A 14,744-nucleotide genomic window follows, 5' to 3' on the forward strand; every position below is an offset into this window, starting at 1 on the left:
GTGAGATAGGCGCCCTATTATGTACAAAAGCTCCGAGATATTGACCATATTTATGTCTTTGCCCTTCCATCCTGCGATCCCCACAGCGCCCTCGCGCACCACTTCCGCAAAGCATACTCCGTGGAGTAGCGCATCTTGTGCAATAACCCCACAGGATTGCATCGTAAGAATCAAGACTGAGGAATTGCCAAATGATCCGTTAAAATATCGCGTAGCGGGGGATCGTCGCGCAACACAGAGGTAAAGACGGAAAGCAGACAGCGTTTCACGGAGAAAATCTTGACTGACGGGGACGATCAATGCGGAAGGATAGAAAAGATTTACGTTTTGCCGAGAAATGTACGGGGTGTAGTTGATGGTTACGGGGAACGCGGTCAATTGCGAAATTTTGAGGCCGATGATGCTAGAGGACAAGCAATGGTATAATGGTGGGTCCGCATCACGTCTTCGATATGCTAGATTTAGCCGTTTCTTCGGTAGATGGAGAAGCCATAGCGCAAGTGTGGTGAGGGTGACTAGGGTTGTTGATCTAGATAGAGTAGGGCGGGAGTCGATCATGGCCCATAGAGCCATTTAGGGCTACCTCGCTTTGGCAGCCAGGTTTATTCCCTTGAGCAACGGTGCAGGTAAACATCAATATACTGGACCACTTTGCCCAGTATGGCAGTTAAACGGCACTTCAAATCAGGCAAGAAGTGTTAAAAAAGAGCCTTAAGGTCAAGTCTGATAGCAGGCTGTATGGAGTAGATAGGCTTCGTAAGTCTCTGCCAAGCTAGCTCCACAACCGGCTCTTGGCTATACAAGCTATAGGCTTAGTACTGTCTATATTCACTAGCTGGTTTAATTTACAAGGACAAAGTGGACGTACCTCGTGTGATAAGATTGAAACAGGATGAGAATAAACCCTTCATATGGAAAGATCAAAATATAATAAACATCGGGTCTGAAGACCAAACTAGCTAGCATATAGCCCGGATTAGAGTATCCCGCTTACGCAACTTGCATTAAACCGCCCATTTTGTTGGGCCAAACAGATGGGTGAAGGACAGCTACTATCGTCGCATTCAAAGAATAGTCGAATCACAATCGTTGTGAGCATCTTCAACGAGAATATATCTCATCTTCTTGGCTGAAACCCATCTAACCAACTCTCTTGTTCTATTATAGTAGGTGTTTTCAAATATAAGATAGATTAGTATATGTGCTAAACGATCATGGATTGTCCGTTGCACATCTATAACAGGCCTAGATGAGTCAGTGTGCGCTCGCAAGGACGCAACTCGGGGTAGCTTCATACATATTTTAGCTCACGAAGACTTGGATATCAAACTAAGCGACAAACACGGAAACACTGTCAGTAGTAACTTGCAGTCGTAAGTGTAATCGGATATAAAACAACCATGTGCGAAGCAGAAGTGATAGAGGCATAATTCCGAGGGTCACTCATTATAATAGGTAAACTAGATACTGCACATCTCGTAGCTTAGTCCAGCCGCGCTCCATGACCAGGCAGGTCCAGGCAGTTTATAGACACTGTGGCGTATTAATGCATCCATAGATCTTGGAACGCTCTCCACTCATGTTCCCCTGCTGTCAGAGGCGCACCGTGGTCAGGACTCGCCAGCGCCAGAAGCTGGCACATTATCCGAGTGTTTAAATTAACCAACCCTATGTGGGGCCCAGGAGAGGCCGAACAAAGATAGCTTATGCAAGGCCAGTCGTGCCAATCATTGTTGAATCTCTGGATTTGACATCAGAATTTCGGGGACCTTCAAAAACCGGCTTTTGCTGGTACCATGCAACCAGCCGATTAATGGGTTAGTCCTGCGAGGATATAACGGGCCGCCGGCTCAAATGATAGCCGCCAGCAAGCTCGAAATTGTCTGCACAACGGTTGATGCATTCATAATCCTGGAAAACATGCTCTAGGTCCTGGGCAGAAAAAGATCGTGGAACATGTCCCTTTTGTTTGTTAGAGTCACAGAGATTGCTAGATATATGGCTTTATAACCCGAGGCATGCTCAATATCTTGGTCATAATGCGACGGTCTTATGGAGCAATTACAACTAAGATGAATCCGACAGCTGGGTGTCAAGAGAGGTGCGGCGTCGGGCAACCAAGCGTCTGCCGAGAGCCTTTACTAAGGCTATCTTTGTCGTGACTATAACTGAACAAAGGAGTACCACATCCCGCGTCATTAAAGATTTTTCATCTAAGCAGGGCAATTCGGGCACGGTCTTTGAAGTAGAACTAAAATCGGCTGTTGGCCCCTATTCGTGGATCTTTCTCAACATCCACGTTCAAGTGCCGCAACGTAAGCAGAATGAAACAAGAGCCCCCAGTTCTTAGGTGATATGTCAGAAAAGCTCCTTTGTTATCGTAGGACCAGGTACTCTTGAAACGAAGATGATTCCAAATGCTAAAGGAAAATCGAACTTTGATACCGTGTCTGGGGGCTCCCAAGGGGTATAAGGACCGTTGAATCATTCGCGTGTGTTGAGATCTGTCTGAGCAACAGAAATTCTTGGAGGTTGATCAATGTGAAGCAATCAACAGTGTGCTTCTGGTGGTCATTCCATTGCATTCCGTTTCCCTCTGTTTTCCCTTCTTCTTTAACTCACAATGACACCTTTGCCTGGATCAAATCGGGCCATGCTCGTGGCTCTATGGCTTATGTTTGCTCTTTTAATAGAATTTTCTGACGGTCATGCGAGGCCCATCCGACGCCATGGAGGATTGAGGAACCCATCTCGTCCCATTAAAGCATTCTTGCTCTGTGGAATAGGTTGCCCCTCATGCCCCGCCGGTTCAAAGGCCGCACCAAAGGTTTCGACACCTAAAAACGGGATAAAAAGTGGATCGTTACCCAAGCGGGTGCTAGCCAGACCAGAGGACGAGGATTTCGGTGGGGATGTCGATGCGTTCTTGGTGAGCCAATATATGAGAGCGGATTGGGTGCCTTCGTCTCAACAGAGCCTGTCATCAGGTCTGTTCAGGGAATTGGGAAATGTGAAGTTCAACTTGGCAGTGCAGGATCTACATGGATGTACCTCAGTGGTAGTAGTTTCCGAAAAGGGTGTATGGATGTCGCATATGTGGGAGAATCCTGCATTCGGTACGGAAGGCCCGTCTGGCGAGTTGTGGCCCAGTGCCGAGAACACGTTCATAGCCGATGTCCTCAATGCAATGGAACATGGCAATCAAGAGATGCCAGGCCTGACGCAATTCACCGGAAATGGCGGTGCCTTCATCGCCGCCTACAAGCCCTTTGCCTACATCTTTTATCCGACGGGGACTCAGAACCTTAACTATGATCGTGCATATAAAGCTAGGATCGATCGGATCAGCGAGAAACTCCAACGGCTCATTCCACTGAAAGCACCACCCCTCCTATATCAATATGATCGCACTAGAGGAAGTATGATGGATGCAAGGGGAAAGGTTCTCTTTCAGTACGAGCCTAACGAAAGAGTTATGCAGACCAACGATGGCCCCCTACAACAGGCACTGAATCGCTTATGGCTAGCCAATCGACCTACGTATGTTCATCAGAGATACTGGCCTGCTTGGCCCCGGCAGATGGTCGCCGGTAATGCCAATCAGAAAAGGGATACCGCGTCTAGTACGCCGAGCTCAACACCAAACTCGACGCTTGATGATCCGGAGACCACACTTACCCGCCAGATCATCCCAACATTGTCCAATATAAGTCTCGATGACAGTCTTGAGTCTTCTCCTGCAGCTCTTGACGAGACACTGATTGCGTCACCAACATCTGAGGCCGAACCGGAGTGTCACATCGATATCTAGTCCACTCCAGAGCACAATACCTTGATCGGTAATGAGTTCGGAATCCAGCCCAACATTTGTTAGACACATTTCAGCATTATTCCATTGCCTAGCTAAAAGGCGACCCATACTATAGGTACAGCGGTAAGCGATAAGGTAGCGAGACCGTTAGTACAACAAAAAGTCTCAAAAATTAGCATCTGGCCTACCACGACGAGAACTGCAAAATCGCCACCATATTCCCAAGCGACAGTCTTCGTAGGAATGGAAAACATCCAACAAACACGGAATCTATCTATTGTAAATATATGTATAAAAGTTATTTTCCCCATTACGACTACTGCAGAAGTACGATCATTTCTCAAAGTTGGACTTCAAGTCAGGAAGGCGAGGAGAGAAAGCTTTGTTATAATCTCGAACAGGATTATTACTCGTCAAGGATATAGTCGACGCTCATGCACTCGTGTAATGTTTAGAGATCAGACCAAAAAGACTTCCAGCCACTCACAGATTAGTTGCACTCACACTGGGCTTAATCTCCGTCTGAGTCCCCAGTTCCTCCTTCAGCACTTTATCCCCAACAACTAAAGGCTTGGTACCCTGCAGCACGAAAACCATCCTAGTCCACTCCGTCTCACTTGCATTTCTCCACTCATGCATTGTTCCTCTCTGCACAGCAATATCACCTTTCTTCAAGAGCTTCATCTCCCCCGAGTCCAACCACATCTCAATAGATCCCTCCAGGACGATCCCATAATCCAAGCTCTGAGTCCGATGCATCAATCCCTTGCCTCCCGATTTCAGAGGCGCAAAGTCCACAACCCGGCAGACAGTTCCACTAAAGCTAACCAGACCCAGGTTGCCAGACGCTATCAAGGACTCGTGGGCGGCTATATCGGCGTCACCGCTTAGTTCGGCAGGGAACTGGGAGGTTGTGAAGGGGACATTAAAGCGGAGGCTACCGTTGTCGTATTCTCTGAATGTACTTTCCGTTTCACTGTGGATTATCGCGGTACCGTTGGCGTCGTGGGTTGTGATGTATCGGGTGAAGTTGGGGAGGGTTGGGGTGTTGTGGGGGTTATGGGATGATGAGGACATTGCGGTAGTATTCCTTGTGGCTTTCGAAGACGTTCCTTCTTGTTCAGATTGTTTTTCCGTTGTGTTTTGGATGCCCTTTTTATGTAATGCGGGCTGTTCAGTGGTAGTGGAAGAAGATGAGGTGTAGCAAGACCTGAGCCACAGCTGGGTTTGAACGCCGAGGGGTTCGGGAGTCACTGGATTTTGAGAGCTACCAGACTAATCTAGGTTCATGTACCGATATTTTACTGTTTTGTGTAGCTTTTTCTCGAACTCGGCCAATCAATGTTGTGGAGCTGCAGGGTGAAGTGGCTTGCATGATGTGACGTGGTGAGGGGTTGAGCTCCCGCGGATCATTGAATATGTACATCTCTGGATCAAAAAGAGCCGACGATTTTTATGAACTCATGGGATGGCTCGTACCGTTTCATTTCTGCGTGCAAAATACTGAATATCTGGTATGAAAAAGGCTCATACTGCTTGGTGCCCTTTCACTGTTCTAGCCGTAGTGCCATATATGTCAAATAAATAGTAACATTTATGAAGATCCAGTGCAAGGACACCCGTAACGGTTTACTCCAGAGCCTGGGGTTATGAGAATATTCTCTTAGCGAAAAGGCCCGATGTTCTTCACTATTCTACCTCATCCCTAGATCGTGAGGCAAGTGGCTCCAAAATTCAGAAATGGAGTTGGAACCGGGGTTGATACCTTTTTACTACACATACTGTTTCAGATGAAGGTGCTCACGACTATTTCTGTAACCTCCGTGATCGGAGAACTCCTATCATCTTTGTCTCGTTTAGAAAAGGCCACATAGGTCACTTGCTGTGACGATAGTTTCCCATGGTGACACCAAGTGGAATTGCTAAGCAGATTGTTGGGGGATCCATGGTTGTGAGACTATTTACTCAAAGGTTGTATTGTTTCAGCTTGTGCCCAAACCGATCAAGTTTCTAAGTTTGGCTAGCCAACCCTTCCAGGAGCAATTAAGAATAAAACTACAAGTACGACATATTTGCATTGGATTCCCCATCAGAAATCATAGCACCCTAGCTGTGCGGCACATGAATTCTTTGATCCACTCGTTGAACCCATTAGCATTAGTATTATCCATCATCCCATATGAGCCCAGACCCTTGCGCAGCATGTAGCTGGACCACTGAAAGCCAAAAGCATTGTGGCTACAACAGCTATTTCAAGCTCTTCTTTGAAGCAGGAGATCGAGGCGTCTGGTCCTTGGGCTCAAAGCTGATTCTCAAAGACCGAGGTTCTAGCTTTCCGACCGCTGAAGTACCAAATACTCAATTTGTGAAGGAAAACACATCCATTCCTGTTCTCACTGTCATTGATCTTGGGACGAAGGTGGCCACACTCTTACCCTTATGAAACGAATTCCTGGCGAGCCCTTAAGCAAAGCCTGGTCAAAGCTTTCTACACATGAAAAGGAGGGAATAGCAAAACAGACCGCGGAGTATCTGCTACAACTTCGCAATCTCCAGTCCGACAAGACCCAATCTCTTACTGGCGGTCCAGTGTATTTAGATTTCCTATTTAGGAACAAAGATTCCCATCTGTCCCATGGTCCTATTACAACCCATGACGAGCTTTGGGCTCACATGGAGCGTGGATTGAATGAAGCCATATCTGAGGCTGTGCGCATACGACTTCGGCAACGTATGCCACCTGCGGCACCTTATACCTTTACGCACGGTGACCTCACTAATGTTAATATCATGGTTGAAAATGGATGTCTTACTGGGATTATTGATTGGGAGACATCCGGATAATTTCCAGCATGGTGGGAGTATGTTTGTCCGTCAGTTGGTGACAGTGAGGAGGACAGGGAGTGGAAGGTTTTGTTACGACAATATATGCCCGATCATAATACCGCACGGGAATTTTGGCTGGATTATTATTATCTCTGTAGGGATCCAGACCATGAAAGAGCGAAGAATTTCAAAGAAACTGAATGGGACGAGCTATAGAGAGGACGTGGCATCTTGTTTGCCCGGTACGATCAGGGGGTTCTAGAAATCTTGATGAACATCTCTTATTAACGGCGGCATTAACATCCTTTGTAAACTTTTGAAATTCCTTCGAAGATAATGCAACTATAGTGCTTTTGTAGACTTGTATGATGGCCTTGTAACTCTAACTGAGTTGTCGAAAGCTCTGGGAAGGTGTTAAAGCCCTTTGAACACAAGAATGACTAGATGGCTTGAATATCATCAACAGTAGAGTAGATTCCCTTCTTCGATATTTACATTCTATCATACACAGAATCCTCCATTTTTTCCAATAAATCACAGTCACTCGACGGATACTAGACATGAAGGTATGACTTTAGGGACAATCATGAGGACAAAAAATAAGTCGACTATACATAATACACACAACATGGAGCTTCGTATGGCTACGGTTTAGACTTCACCCTACCCTGGCATCACTATGATTGCTTCTTCTGCTGACTTGAAGATGGATTAGACCTGTCCGATTTGAACCCTCTGGTAATATTTGCTTTTTTCTTCTCAGCCGGTTTAAGAATCTAAGTAAAACCATTCAGCCGCGTTCATTCAATATCTCAAACATGGATACCACATACCTGAAAAGAGCAAAGCAGGCTCTCATCAACACTCATCATAGCGCCGGCGTTGTCAAATTCACCACAGTAATTCGGTGCGCTGAACAACGTGACAAGCTTTCGTTTGGCGAAGAACTCATACCCATCTTCCACACACTGATGCGCACGACAGATCAAGTCTATATCGTGTTTCTGCACAAAACGGTGCACAACGTCAGGGCCGAATGTGAAGGAGACACCACGGTCATTCTCGCCCCAGCCAGTTATTTCCTTCTCCGGATCCGCCCAGAGGAGATCACACAATAGACCGCAGTCAGGTATCTATTCTAATTAATGTAAAGGTTCAAAACGTATTTGAGAAGGAATGGACTTACATCTGTGGGACGCATTATGCGACGGATCTGCTCCATGGAATTTAAATCTGGACTAAGTCCTCCATGCATACAAAAGATCTTGTCCTCCACAATAGCCGCAATTGGCAAACAGTTAAAGCAATCAATAAACGTCTTCCAGAGCTTGACATTATACCTCCTCTTGCATTCGTCGTAAAACCCATAGATTCGGTTTATCGAGGCACATTCGTGATTTCCTCGCAGGATAAAGAAGTTCTCGGGGTATTTGATCTTATAAGCTAGCAGGAGGCAAATGCATTCGACCGACTGCTTTCCGCGGTCAACATAGTCGCCAAGGAACAGGTAATTGGCATCAGGTGGATAGCCGCCGTATTCGAACAGGCGAAGGAGATCGTAGTACTGGCCGTGGACATCACCGCAAATCTATTTACTACGGGTTAGTGATGGGCTGGTACACTTCTCCGCGAGATAGGTCAAGGGAGATAGATGGTCACGAAGGCATACCTGAATGGGTGCCTCGAGCTCTAGTAATATGGGTTGGGATATGAAAACCTCACGCGCTTTATGACAGAGATATTGGATCTCCGAGTCCTGCAGTCGAACGTGTTTACCTGGTCGGCTACCCCTGACTTCGAGCAATCTATTAATGATAGAGTCCAGATCTACCTCCTCCTTCTCAGACATGATGTGTAACTGCCTGGAATATAGATTAATTTTATTTGTCCTAAGCTACTGAAAACCAGTGCGTGCTTGTGCTATGGTTGGTGGTATACTTGTTCGATGAATATGGGAACGTCCTTATATAGCCTACATGGCGGTGAAGGGTGCTGCCTGAGTGTCCTAGTGAAGGCTTACGGAGTTGAGATTTGCCTCCCGATTTTGAGTGTCGGAATTCCGAGAAGGATGTCGGACTTGACACCATCGTCTCCACAAAGATCCATAGTTCGCCTCACGCATTACGACGACAAGTACATACAATCTAATCTAAGAAGGCTCCATATGTACGTCTCATTCCCGGGTCAACTGCAGGGCTACATCTTTTGAGCAACTCCATAGCGTATGACACCATAATCTTCCTGCTGACCACGAGTTCTATAAGTGGGGGAACTTCGCGAGGATGGGTATTCGCGTGGCTCTTCACGCTGCAGGAGATAGTCTGGTGGTGCGGATTGGAGCATTGTGTAGAATGGCGATGTGGGCTCCTCCTTTGCCGGGAAAAGGCTAGGGGGCTTTCGTCTTGTGTGGTCCGCTGGTTTGTGTGACATTTTGTTGGAAATCAGGGCGGTATTCTGTGGAAGGCAAGAACTGTTGGGTATGATATATCTGTAGAGTATCTCTTGGGTTCACTCTGCTGGGAGGGACGGGTGTCAGATAGGTTGTGATGCTGTAGGTGCCTAGTAGGTTGCCTAGTAAATATACTCACCGCGCCAAGTTGGAATAAAGGATTAGAGAGTCAATGGAGAATTATTTTAGGCAGCGGGGTAAATTCCACGGGAATAAGAGTAGAGTGACTGCTATTAAGGATGATTGTTCCTATATATGCATAACAAAGAATCGCTCTTATTTGTAGTAGCAATGATATTGATGGCTAACCACTGATATATGAATATATGCTCTCCTTATGTCCACTATACTTAGGAAGTCTTGCCATAGCGATCTTAGCTTTGATCCAACCTGCATGACTTATGTTTATCTCTATGCCTCTACATCTGTCCATCTACTTAACCCTAACAACAACCTTCCCAAAATGATTCCCACTTTCCAAAAACCTGAACGCCTCGTTGGCCTCTTCAAATGAGAACACCTTATTAACTACAGGCTGGATCTGATGTTTCTCATAGAACTTCACCGCTTCCTCGAACCGATCCTTGGGTCCGTTGATGATCCCTTTCAGGGTAACATTCCTCCGCAGTGCCAGCAAGTTCACGTTGGTCCGGTCATCTGGCGCGTCCATCTTCCCGGAGACGTATCCGATGCAGTTGATCAACCCACCAAAGGCGATGGAGTCAAAGCTCTTCTTCAGGGTCTGGGCGCCACCGACCTCTAGGATGATGTCTGCACCGTGGTTGTTGGTGAGGCGCATTACTTCTTCTTCCCAGTTGGGGTGGGTGCGGTAGTTGATTGTGTAGTCGGCGCCGAGTTCCTTGGCTTGGGCGAGCTTGGAGTCGGAAGAAGAGGTGATAATTACTGGACGTATGTTAGCTAGAGATCTTGCTTCCACCGAAGGCAATATAAAATAAAATGAAAGAGTAATCATAGGTCAGTAACGCACCCTTAGCACCAGAAGCCTTTCCGATCTGCAGCCCGGCAATGGCGACACCGCCCGTTCCCTGCAGCAGGATATATTCTCCGTGTCCTCCGTTCTGTCCCATAGGTCGCATGCCGTTGATCGACATCCATGCCGTCACGACTGCAATAGGAAGCGTGGCGGCCTGCTCATCGCTCATGTAGCTCGGCGCTTTGACCAGCGCATGTTCCGGGAAAACGCGGTACTCGGCCAAGACACCATCGAGGGGCAGACCCATCCCCCGCAACAGTTCCTTTTCCGTCACTTGGCCAGTCTGATGATCGGGGAGGAAGGTAGAGAGAACGCGATCGCCGACTTTCCAAGCGCTGACACCATCGCCGACCTGCGTGATGACGCCGCACATGTCGGAGCATGGCACTATGCGGTCTTCTTGTCCGACGGACTTGTGATGGGTGTACTCGCCATTAGTTACTGAATCACAGCGTTAGCTCTGATTCTTGAACCATGGAGAAGGATGCGCTAACTGTACCCTCGATGTCGCGGTAATTCAGCGACACGGCGTGGATCTCGACGAGGACTTCGCCCTTGCCCGGAGCGGGCTTCGGGGCTTCGGTGAGTTTTAACGACTCTACTCCCTTCAAGGGAGTCGTCCACTGCTTAATTGAGGCCATCGTAAGTTTCTTTGGCTGTCAAACTCTTTCACCCTCACGTTAAATGACAAAGTGAAGGACAATTTCGACTTCAATTTGGGAAGAGAAGCTTGGAGAATTCTCTTTGGAGAAATTCCTTGGAGACGATTAATAATGTCTCGACGTCACGGTGGGGAGTGCCCCACTGCGAAGAATGCCGAGACCCATCGCGACCTTCCCAGCGTATGGCATGGCATTTTGGAGAAGAGGAGAATATGGTTGGTTGGATGGTGAAGATCGACAAGATCATGTGCGGTGTTTATATCAGGAGGCAAAGGGCGATCATATCGTATCGGTCGATCTCTCCGGGCCAATGTATGAAATGAATGGGTCGCGCATGTTTAGGAAATACAAAGTGCTATGTAAATCTCCGTTAGCTGCATTCCTTATTGGCACTCAATGTCATGCGATACAGAGATGGAGATGTAACATACCAATTTACGTCAGTTGGTGTTTCACAACTCTTACCAGGGCCTCTCAGCCAAGCCCAACCCCGAAGCCCTTCAGGAAAGGTTTTGATCCTCCTCATAACTCCGAATTGGGACTTCAAGAAAGTCCTCGTCTTGGGGCAACTCAACCACATAATCCTTGAGAACCCCCGCAGAGAGCTTCACGTCCCAAGCCTCGAATCCCGTAACGTGTCCTCCCGCGGTGCGATCGTCAGAGATGAAATGTAGATGGAATCCCGCGACGTTGAAGCCATTGCTACAGCCAGGCGACCAGAATCCAAAGAGGAGGCCTCGAACATTGTGGGCAGATTGTAGTTGCTGGCGTCTCGACAAGTCGAATAATGGCTGCTTTTCTCTAAGCGGCGCGGGCATAACTCGGAAGGCCACCTGATTGAACACACCGTCCACGCGGACAGAGAGAAAAGAATTCTGTTTTGAAGGAAGAAGAGGTGCGAGTGCCGTGTGTAGGGTTGGCATTGCCAGAGAGGGAAGACTCTTGGTTAGGGTTGGTTTGAATTGGGTGAGCATGATGAAGGGGAAGGTATCGGTAGCGTTCACGTTGCACGGTCGCTTTTTCGAAGTAAACTAGTATATTTGGACATCGACCATGATCTTCCTCTATTTAAACAAAGCAACAGTTCCAAGGCCATGGTCGCCATGTGCGAGTACTTGGCGAATAAGTTGGTCCGCTGTGCGTCAAATCCTGCATGAGGACACTCACCACCAGGAATTGATAGGAACCGAGGTTAATGCACACAGCAAGGGATAGCGGTGAAGAGTCAGAGTATTTCCCAGGTCTACTAACGTGTTCGAGGCATCTCAAACGAGAGTCTGCATGGTGGCGAAGCCATGTTAACCAATTTGGTAAGACTCTTGGGATACCGCCCGCGAGGCTGTTACCTGTTTGGGGAATGAGCTTCACCACTGGATCTTCGCCAAGTGGAGTCCGGCTTTTAGGCGGCCCCTGGTTTTATTATATCTATCTTCTTTGTTCTCGGGCATACCGCTATAGGCGTACATCACTGTCCTTGTACAGTAGTTCCCCAATAGAGCGCTGAGGACTCGGGCAGCCCTGCCATGTCCACCATATAAGCAGGCGGACCCTTGCACATCCCCTGTCCTGTGCTGTGCTCTGTACACATTTGCCTCTACGTAATGAGCTACTTCTTGTGAGATGGAGGGACTTCTAGGATTTACGGGAGGAGAGATCCTCCACCGGCGTCTCATCGGCCACGGTGTGGACCACATCTGTAAGTGACTCGTTTAGGGCATATTAGCCCCATCTAATTCGTGGTTTAGTTGGACACCCAAAGGCAGGCGCTTTAGCATTGTTTCGGGATGTGTACAAGTCTACTGTCATTCGTTTTGTTCCATCGCGTCATGAACGAGGTGCCGGCCACATGGCTGAGGGCTACGCCAAGGCAACCCGAAGACCAGGCGTGGTCTTTGTGAGCACTGACCCCAGTAGCTCCAACGTAATCAGTCCAATGCTGGATGGCCTTCTGGATGGAACACCTATGGTGGTGATCTGTGGCCAGGTCCCTGCCACTCAAGAAACCAACTCCCTCCAGGAGGAAAAGTCCATGGAGCGGATCGGAGCATGTATGAAGTGGCGTGCGCGTGTGCAACGACTGAGCGAGTTGCCTGGGGCGATTGATGCGGCCTTCCTTCATGCCACCAGCAAACAGCCTGGGCCGACTCTCTTAGACATCTCTTCTGAAATCGGTGAAGCGATCTTTGACTCACAGGCCCTAGAAGAGTTACCGAGAGTGTCGCTGATGGTCGAGAAAGTGCACGAGAAAGATTGCATCGTTGCCCCGCCAATAGTCGACGGTCGCTTTCTGTATGAGAGGATTTTCCATGTGGCCGACATGATCAACCAGTCCAGACACCCGGTGATCTGTGCAGGAAATGGCGTCCTCGCTTCGGCGCGGGGGTGCACGCTGTTGTCCAAGATAGCTAAAAAAGCTCAGATCCCCGTGGCAACCACACTACTCGGTTTGGGTTCCTTCGATGAAACTCGCGAAGAGGCCTTGCACATGATTGGTACATATGGCGCTCCGTATGCCAATTGCGCGATCCAAAATGCCGACTTACTCATTGTTATCGGGGCCAGATTGGACGAGCGCGCAGTAGGCGATGCAGATGGGTTTGCGCCCAAAGCCCTGGATAGGGAGGGTGGAGGAAGAGGCATCGTACATTTTGACATCGATGCAGGTAAACTTGGGAAAGTCATCGAACCTACAGAGATCATTCTCGGCGACCTGTCAGAGACCTTGCCCGTTTTACTCTCCTTCTTAATTCCTGTGGAGGATCGAGTTCGATGGTTGGACCAGATCCAGCTTTGGAAAAGGCTGTATACCATCGAAGAGCCTACAGGTAGGGCAAAACATCGCCCGTGCCCTCAACAGGTCGTGGCCGAGCTCAACCGCCAAACAACCCCCATGAAGAGCAGCATAACTGTGACCACCAGCGTCGGTCAGAATCAAATGTGGACGTCCCAACATTTCCGTTGTACACATCCACATTCCCTGATCACTTCTGGCAGCCTGACCACGATGGGGTTTGGCGTACCGGCTGCCATTGGGGCTAAGTTAGCTCTCCCCGATCAACAAGTCATTGCCGTGGACGGCGATGCCTCCTTTTGCACCACGATGGAAGAGCTCATGACCGCGTTGCTACATCAAGTACAGATCAAGGTGATCGTCTTTAACAATCGGCAACAAGCTATTCTGTCGCAATTACAGAGCGCGTACGGTGCGAAAGCTTGTTGTGATGCCCGAATGAGCCCAGACTTTGATCGCTTAGCCAGGAGCATGGGCTGCCAGGGTCAACGATGCGATCGCGTTGAAGAACTTCCACACGCTATCTACTGGTTATTACGCTGTCGGGGGCCGGCATTGCTGGATGTGGCCATCCGTCAGCCTGACATGGTTTCGATCGCAGCAAATGGGACGCAGATGGACACCGTGGCATGGGCATGATTCTGTATATTATCTCGAGCTTATCGTTAGTCCATTGGGTATCCACAAATATTAATAATTCGTTCACCAAATTGGGGTGCCATCGCGTCAAGGTAACATATGCCCGTGTCCTCGTACGGGGCAACTATACGCCATGTAAGGAATGTGTCACTCTTACTCTCGAGCAGTCGTATAACCCAACATAGAAGTTCCCAGATCTGTTAAAGTAACGGGGCGGTCGCAATCTAGTTGATTGTCCACAGGGGTTACCACTTGAAGTAGGACGCGGGTCAGGGCCAAAGCGTCGTCTATCTTGCAACGGGTAGAAGATTGAATTGGTGGATACCCGAGGTTAAAACATTTTCGGAAGGAGTCTTCAAATCAACAAGTCACGTCGAAAGCTTACCTCACCTCTCAATGCCACCGAAGGAATGAGATACATAATCTTGACGTTGTTCTCGAGCAACAGTCATACGGAACGGTGCCACGGTAGCATTCCGCACTGACCACCGTGTCAACTTCTACCCAAGACCGGCAATAATACGAGAGTAATATCCACATTCTCTGGATGCTTGCAGATCCGGGGACGAGGT

The 14,744-nt window shown here is 48.3% G+C and overlaps 6 protein-coding genes across 6 annotated transcripts; 2 read left to right on the plus strand and 4 right to left on the minus strand.

The window, feature by feature from the left end:
• Positions 1-2,623: 2,623 nt before the first annotated feature.
• AO090701000354 (uncharacterized protein) lies at positions 2,624-3,811 on the plus strand (the record flags this gene model as incomplete). The annotated part of the gene is made up of 1 exon (XM_001823159.1): positions 2,624-3,811. The coding sequence occupies one exon, from the start codon at positions 2,624-2,626 to the stop codon at positions 3,809-3,811; it is 1,188 nt and encodes a 395-aa protein (XP_001823211.1).
• A 483-nt stretch (positions 3,812-4,294) lies between these two features.
• On the minus strand, positions 4,295-4,888 carry AO090701000353 (cupin domain-containing protein; the record flags this gene model as incomplete). The annotated part of the gene is made up of 1 exon (XM_001823158.3): positions 4,295-4,888. The coding sequence occupies one exon, from the start codon at positions 4,886-4,888 to the stop codon at positions 4,295-4,297; it is 594 nt and encodes a 197-aa protein (XP_001823210.1).
• Positions 4,889-6,250: 1,362 nt separating this feature from the next.
• On the plus strand, positions 6,251-6,655 carry AO090701000352 (phosphotransferase family protein; the record flags this gene model as incomplete). The annotated part of the gene is made up of 1 exon (XM_023237354.1): positions 6,251-6,655. The coding sequence occupies one exon, from the start codon at positions 6,251-6,253 to the stop codon at positions 6,653-6,655; it is 405 nt and encodes a 134-aa protein (XP_023092100.1).
• A 659-nt stretch (positions 6,656-7,314) lies between these two features.
• glcA (type 1 serine/threonine-protein phosphatase catalytic subunit GLC7) lies at positions 7,315-8,486 on the minus strand (the record flags this gene model as incomplete). The annotated part of the gene is made up of 4 exons (XM_001823156.1): positions 7,315-7,413; positions 7,471-7,770; positions 7,824-8,225; positions 8,307-8,486. 4 exons carry the CDS (start codon positions 8,484-8,486, stop codon positions 7,315-7,317), a joined length of 981 nt encoding a protein of 326 aa, XP_001823208.1.
• A 1,033-nt stretch (positions 8,487-9,519) lies between these two features.
• AO090701000350 (zinc-dependent alcohol dehydrogenase family protein) lies at positions 9,520-10,721 on the minus strand (the record flags this gene model as incomplete). The annotated part of the gene is made up of 3 exons (XM_001823155.3): positions 9,520-9,989; positions 10,075-10,521; positions 10,580-10,721. 3 exons carry the CDS (start codon positions 10,719-10,721, stop codon positions 9,520-9,522), a joined length of 1,059 nt encoding a protein of 352 aa, XP_001823207.1.
• Positions 10,722-11,242: 521 nt separating this feature from the next.
• Positions 11,243-11,665, minus strand: AO090701000349 (uncharacterized protein; the record flags this gene model as incomplete). The annotated part of the gene is made up of 1 exon (XM_001823154.3): positions 11,243-11,665. One exon carries the CDS (start codon positions 11,663-11,665, stop codon positions 11,243-11,245), a length of 423 nt encoding a protein of 140 aa, XP_001823206.3.
• Between the last annotated feature and the right edge of the window lie 3,079 nt (positions 11,666-14,744).

This window comes from Aspergillus oryzae, chromosome 5 (assembly GCF_000184455.2).
Source record: "Aspergillus oryzae RIB40 DNA, chromosome 5".
NCBI lineage: Eukaryota > Fungi > Ascomycota > Eurotiomycetes > Eurotiales > Aspergillaceae > Aspergillus > Aspergillus oryzae.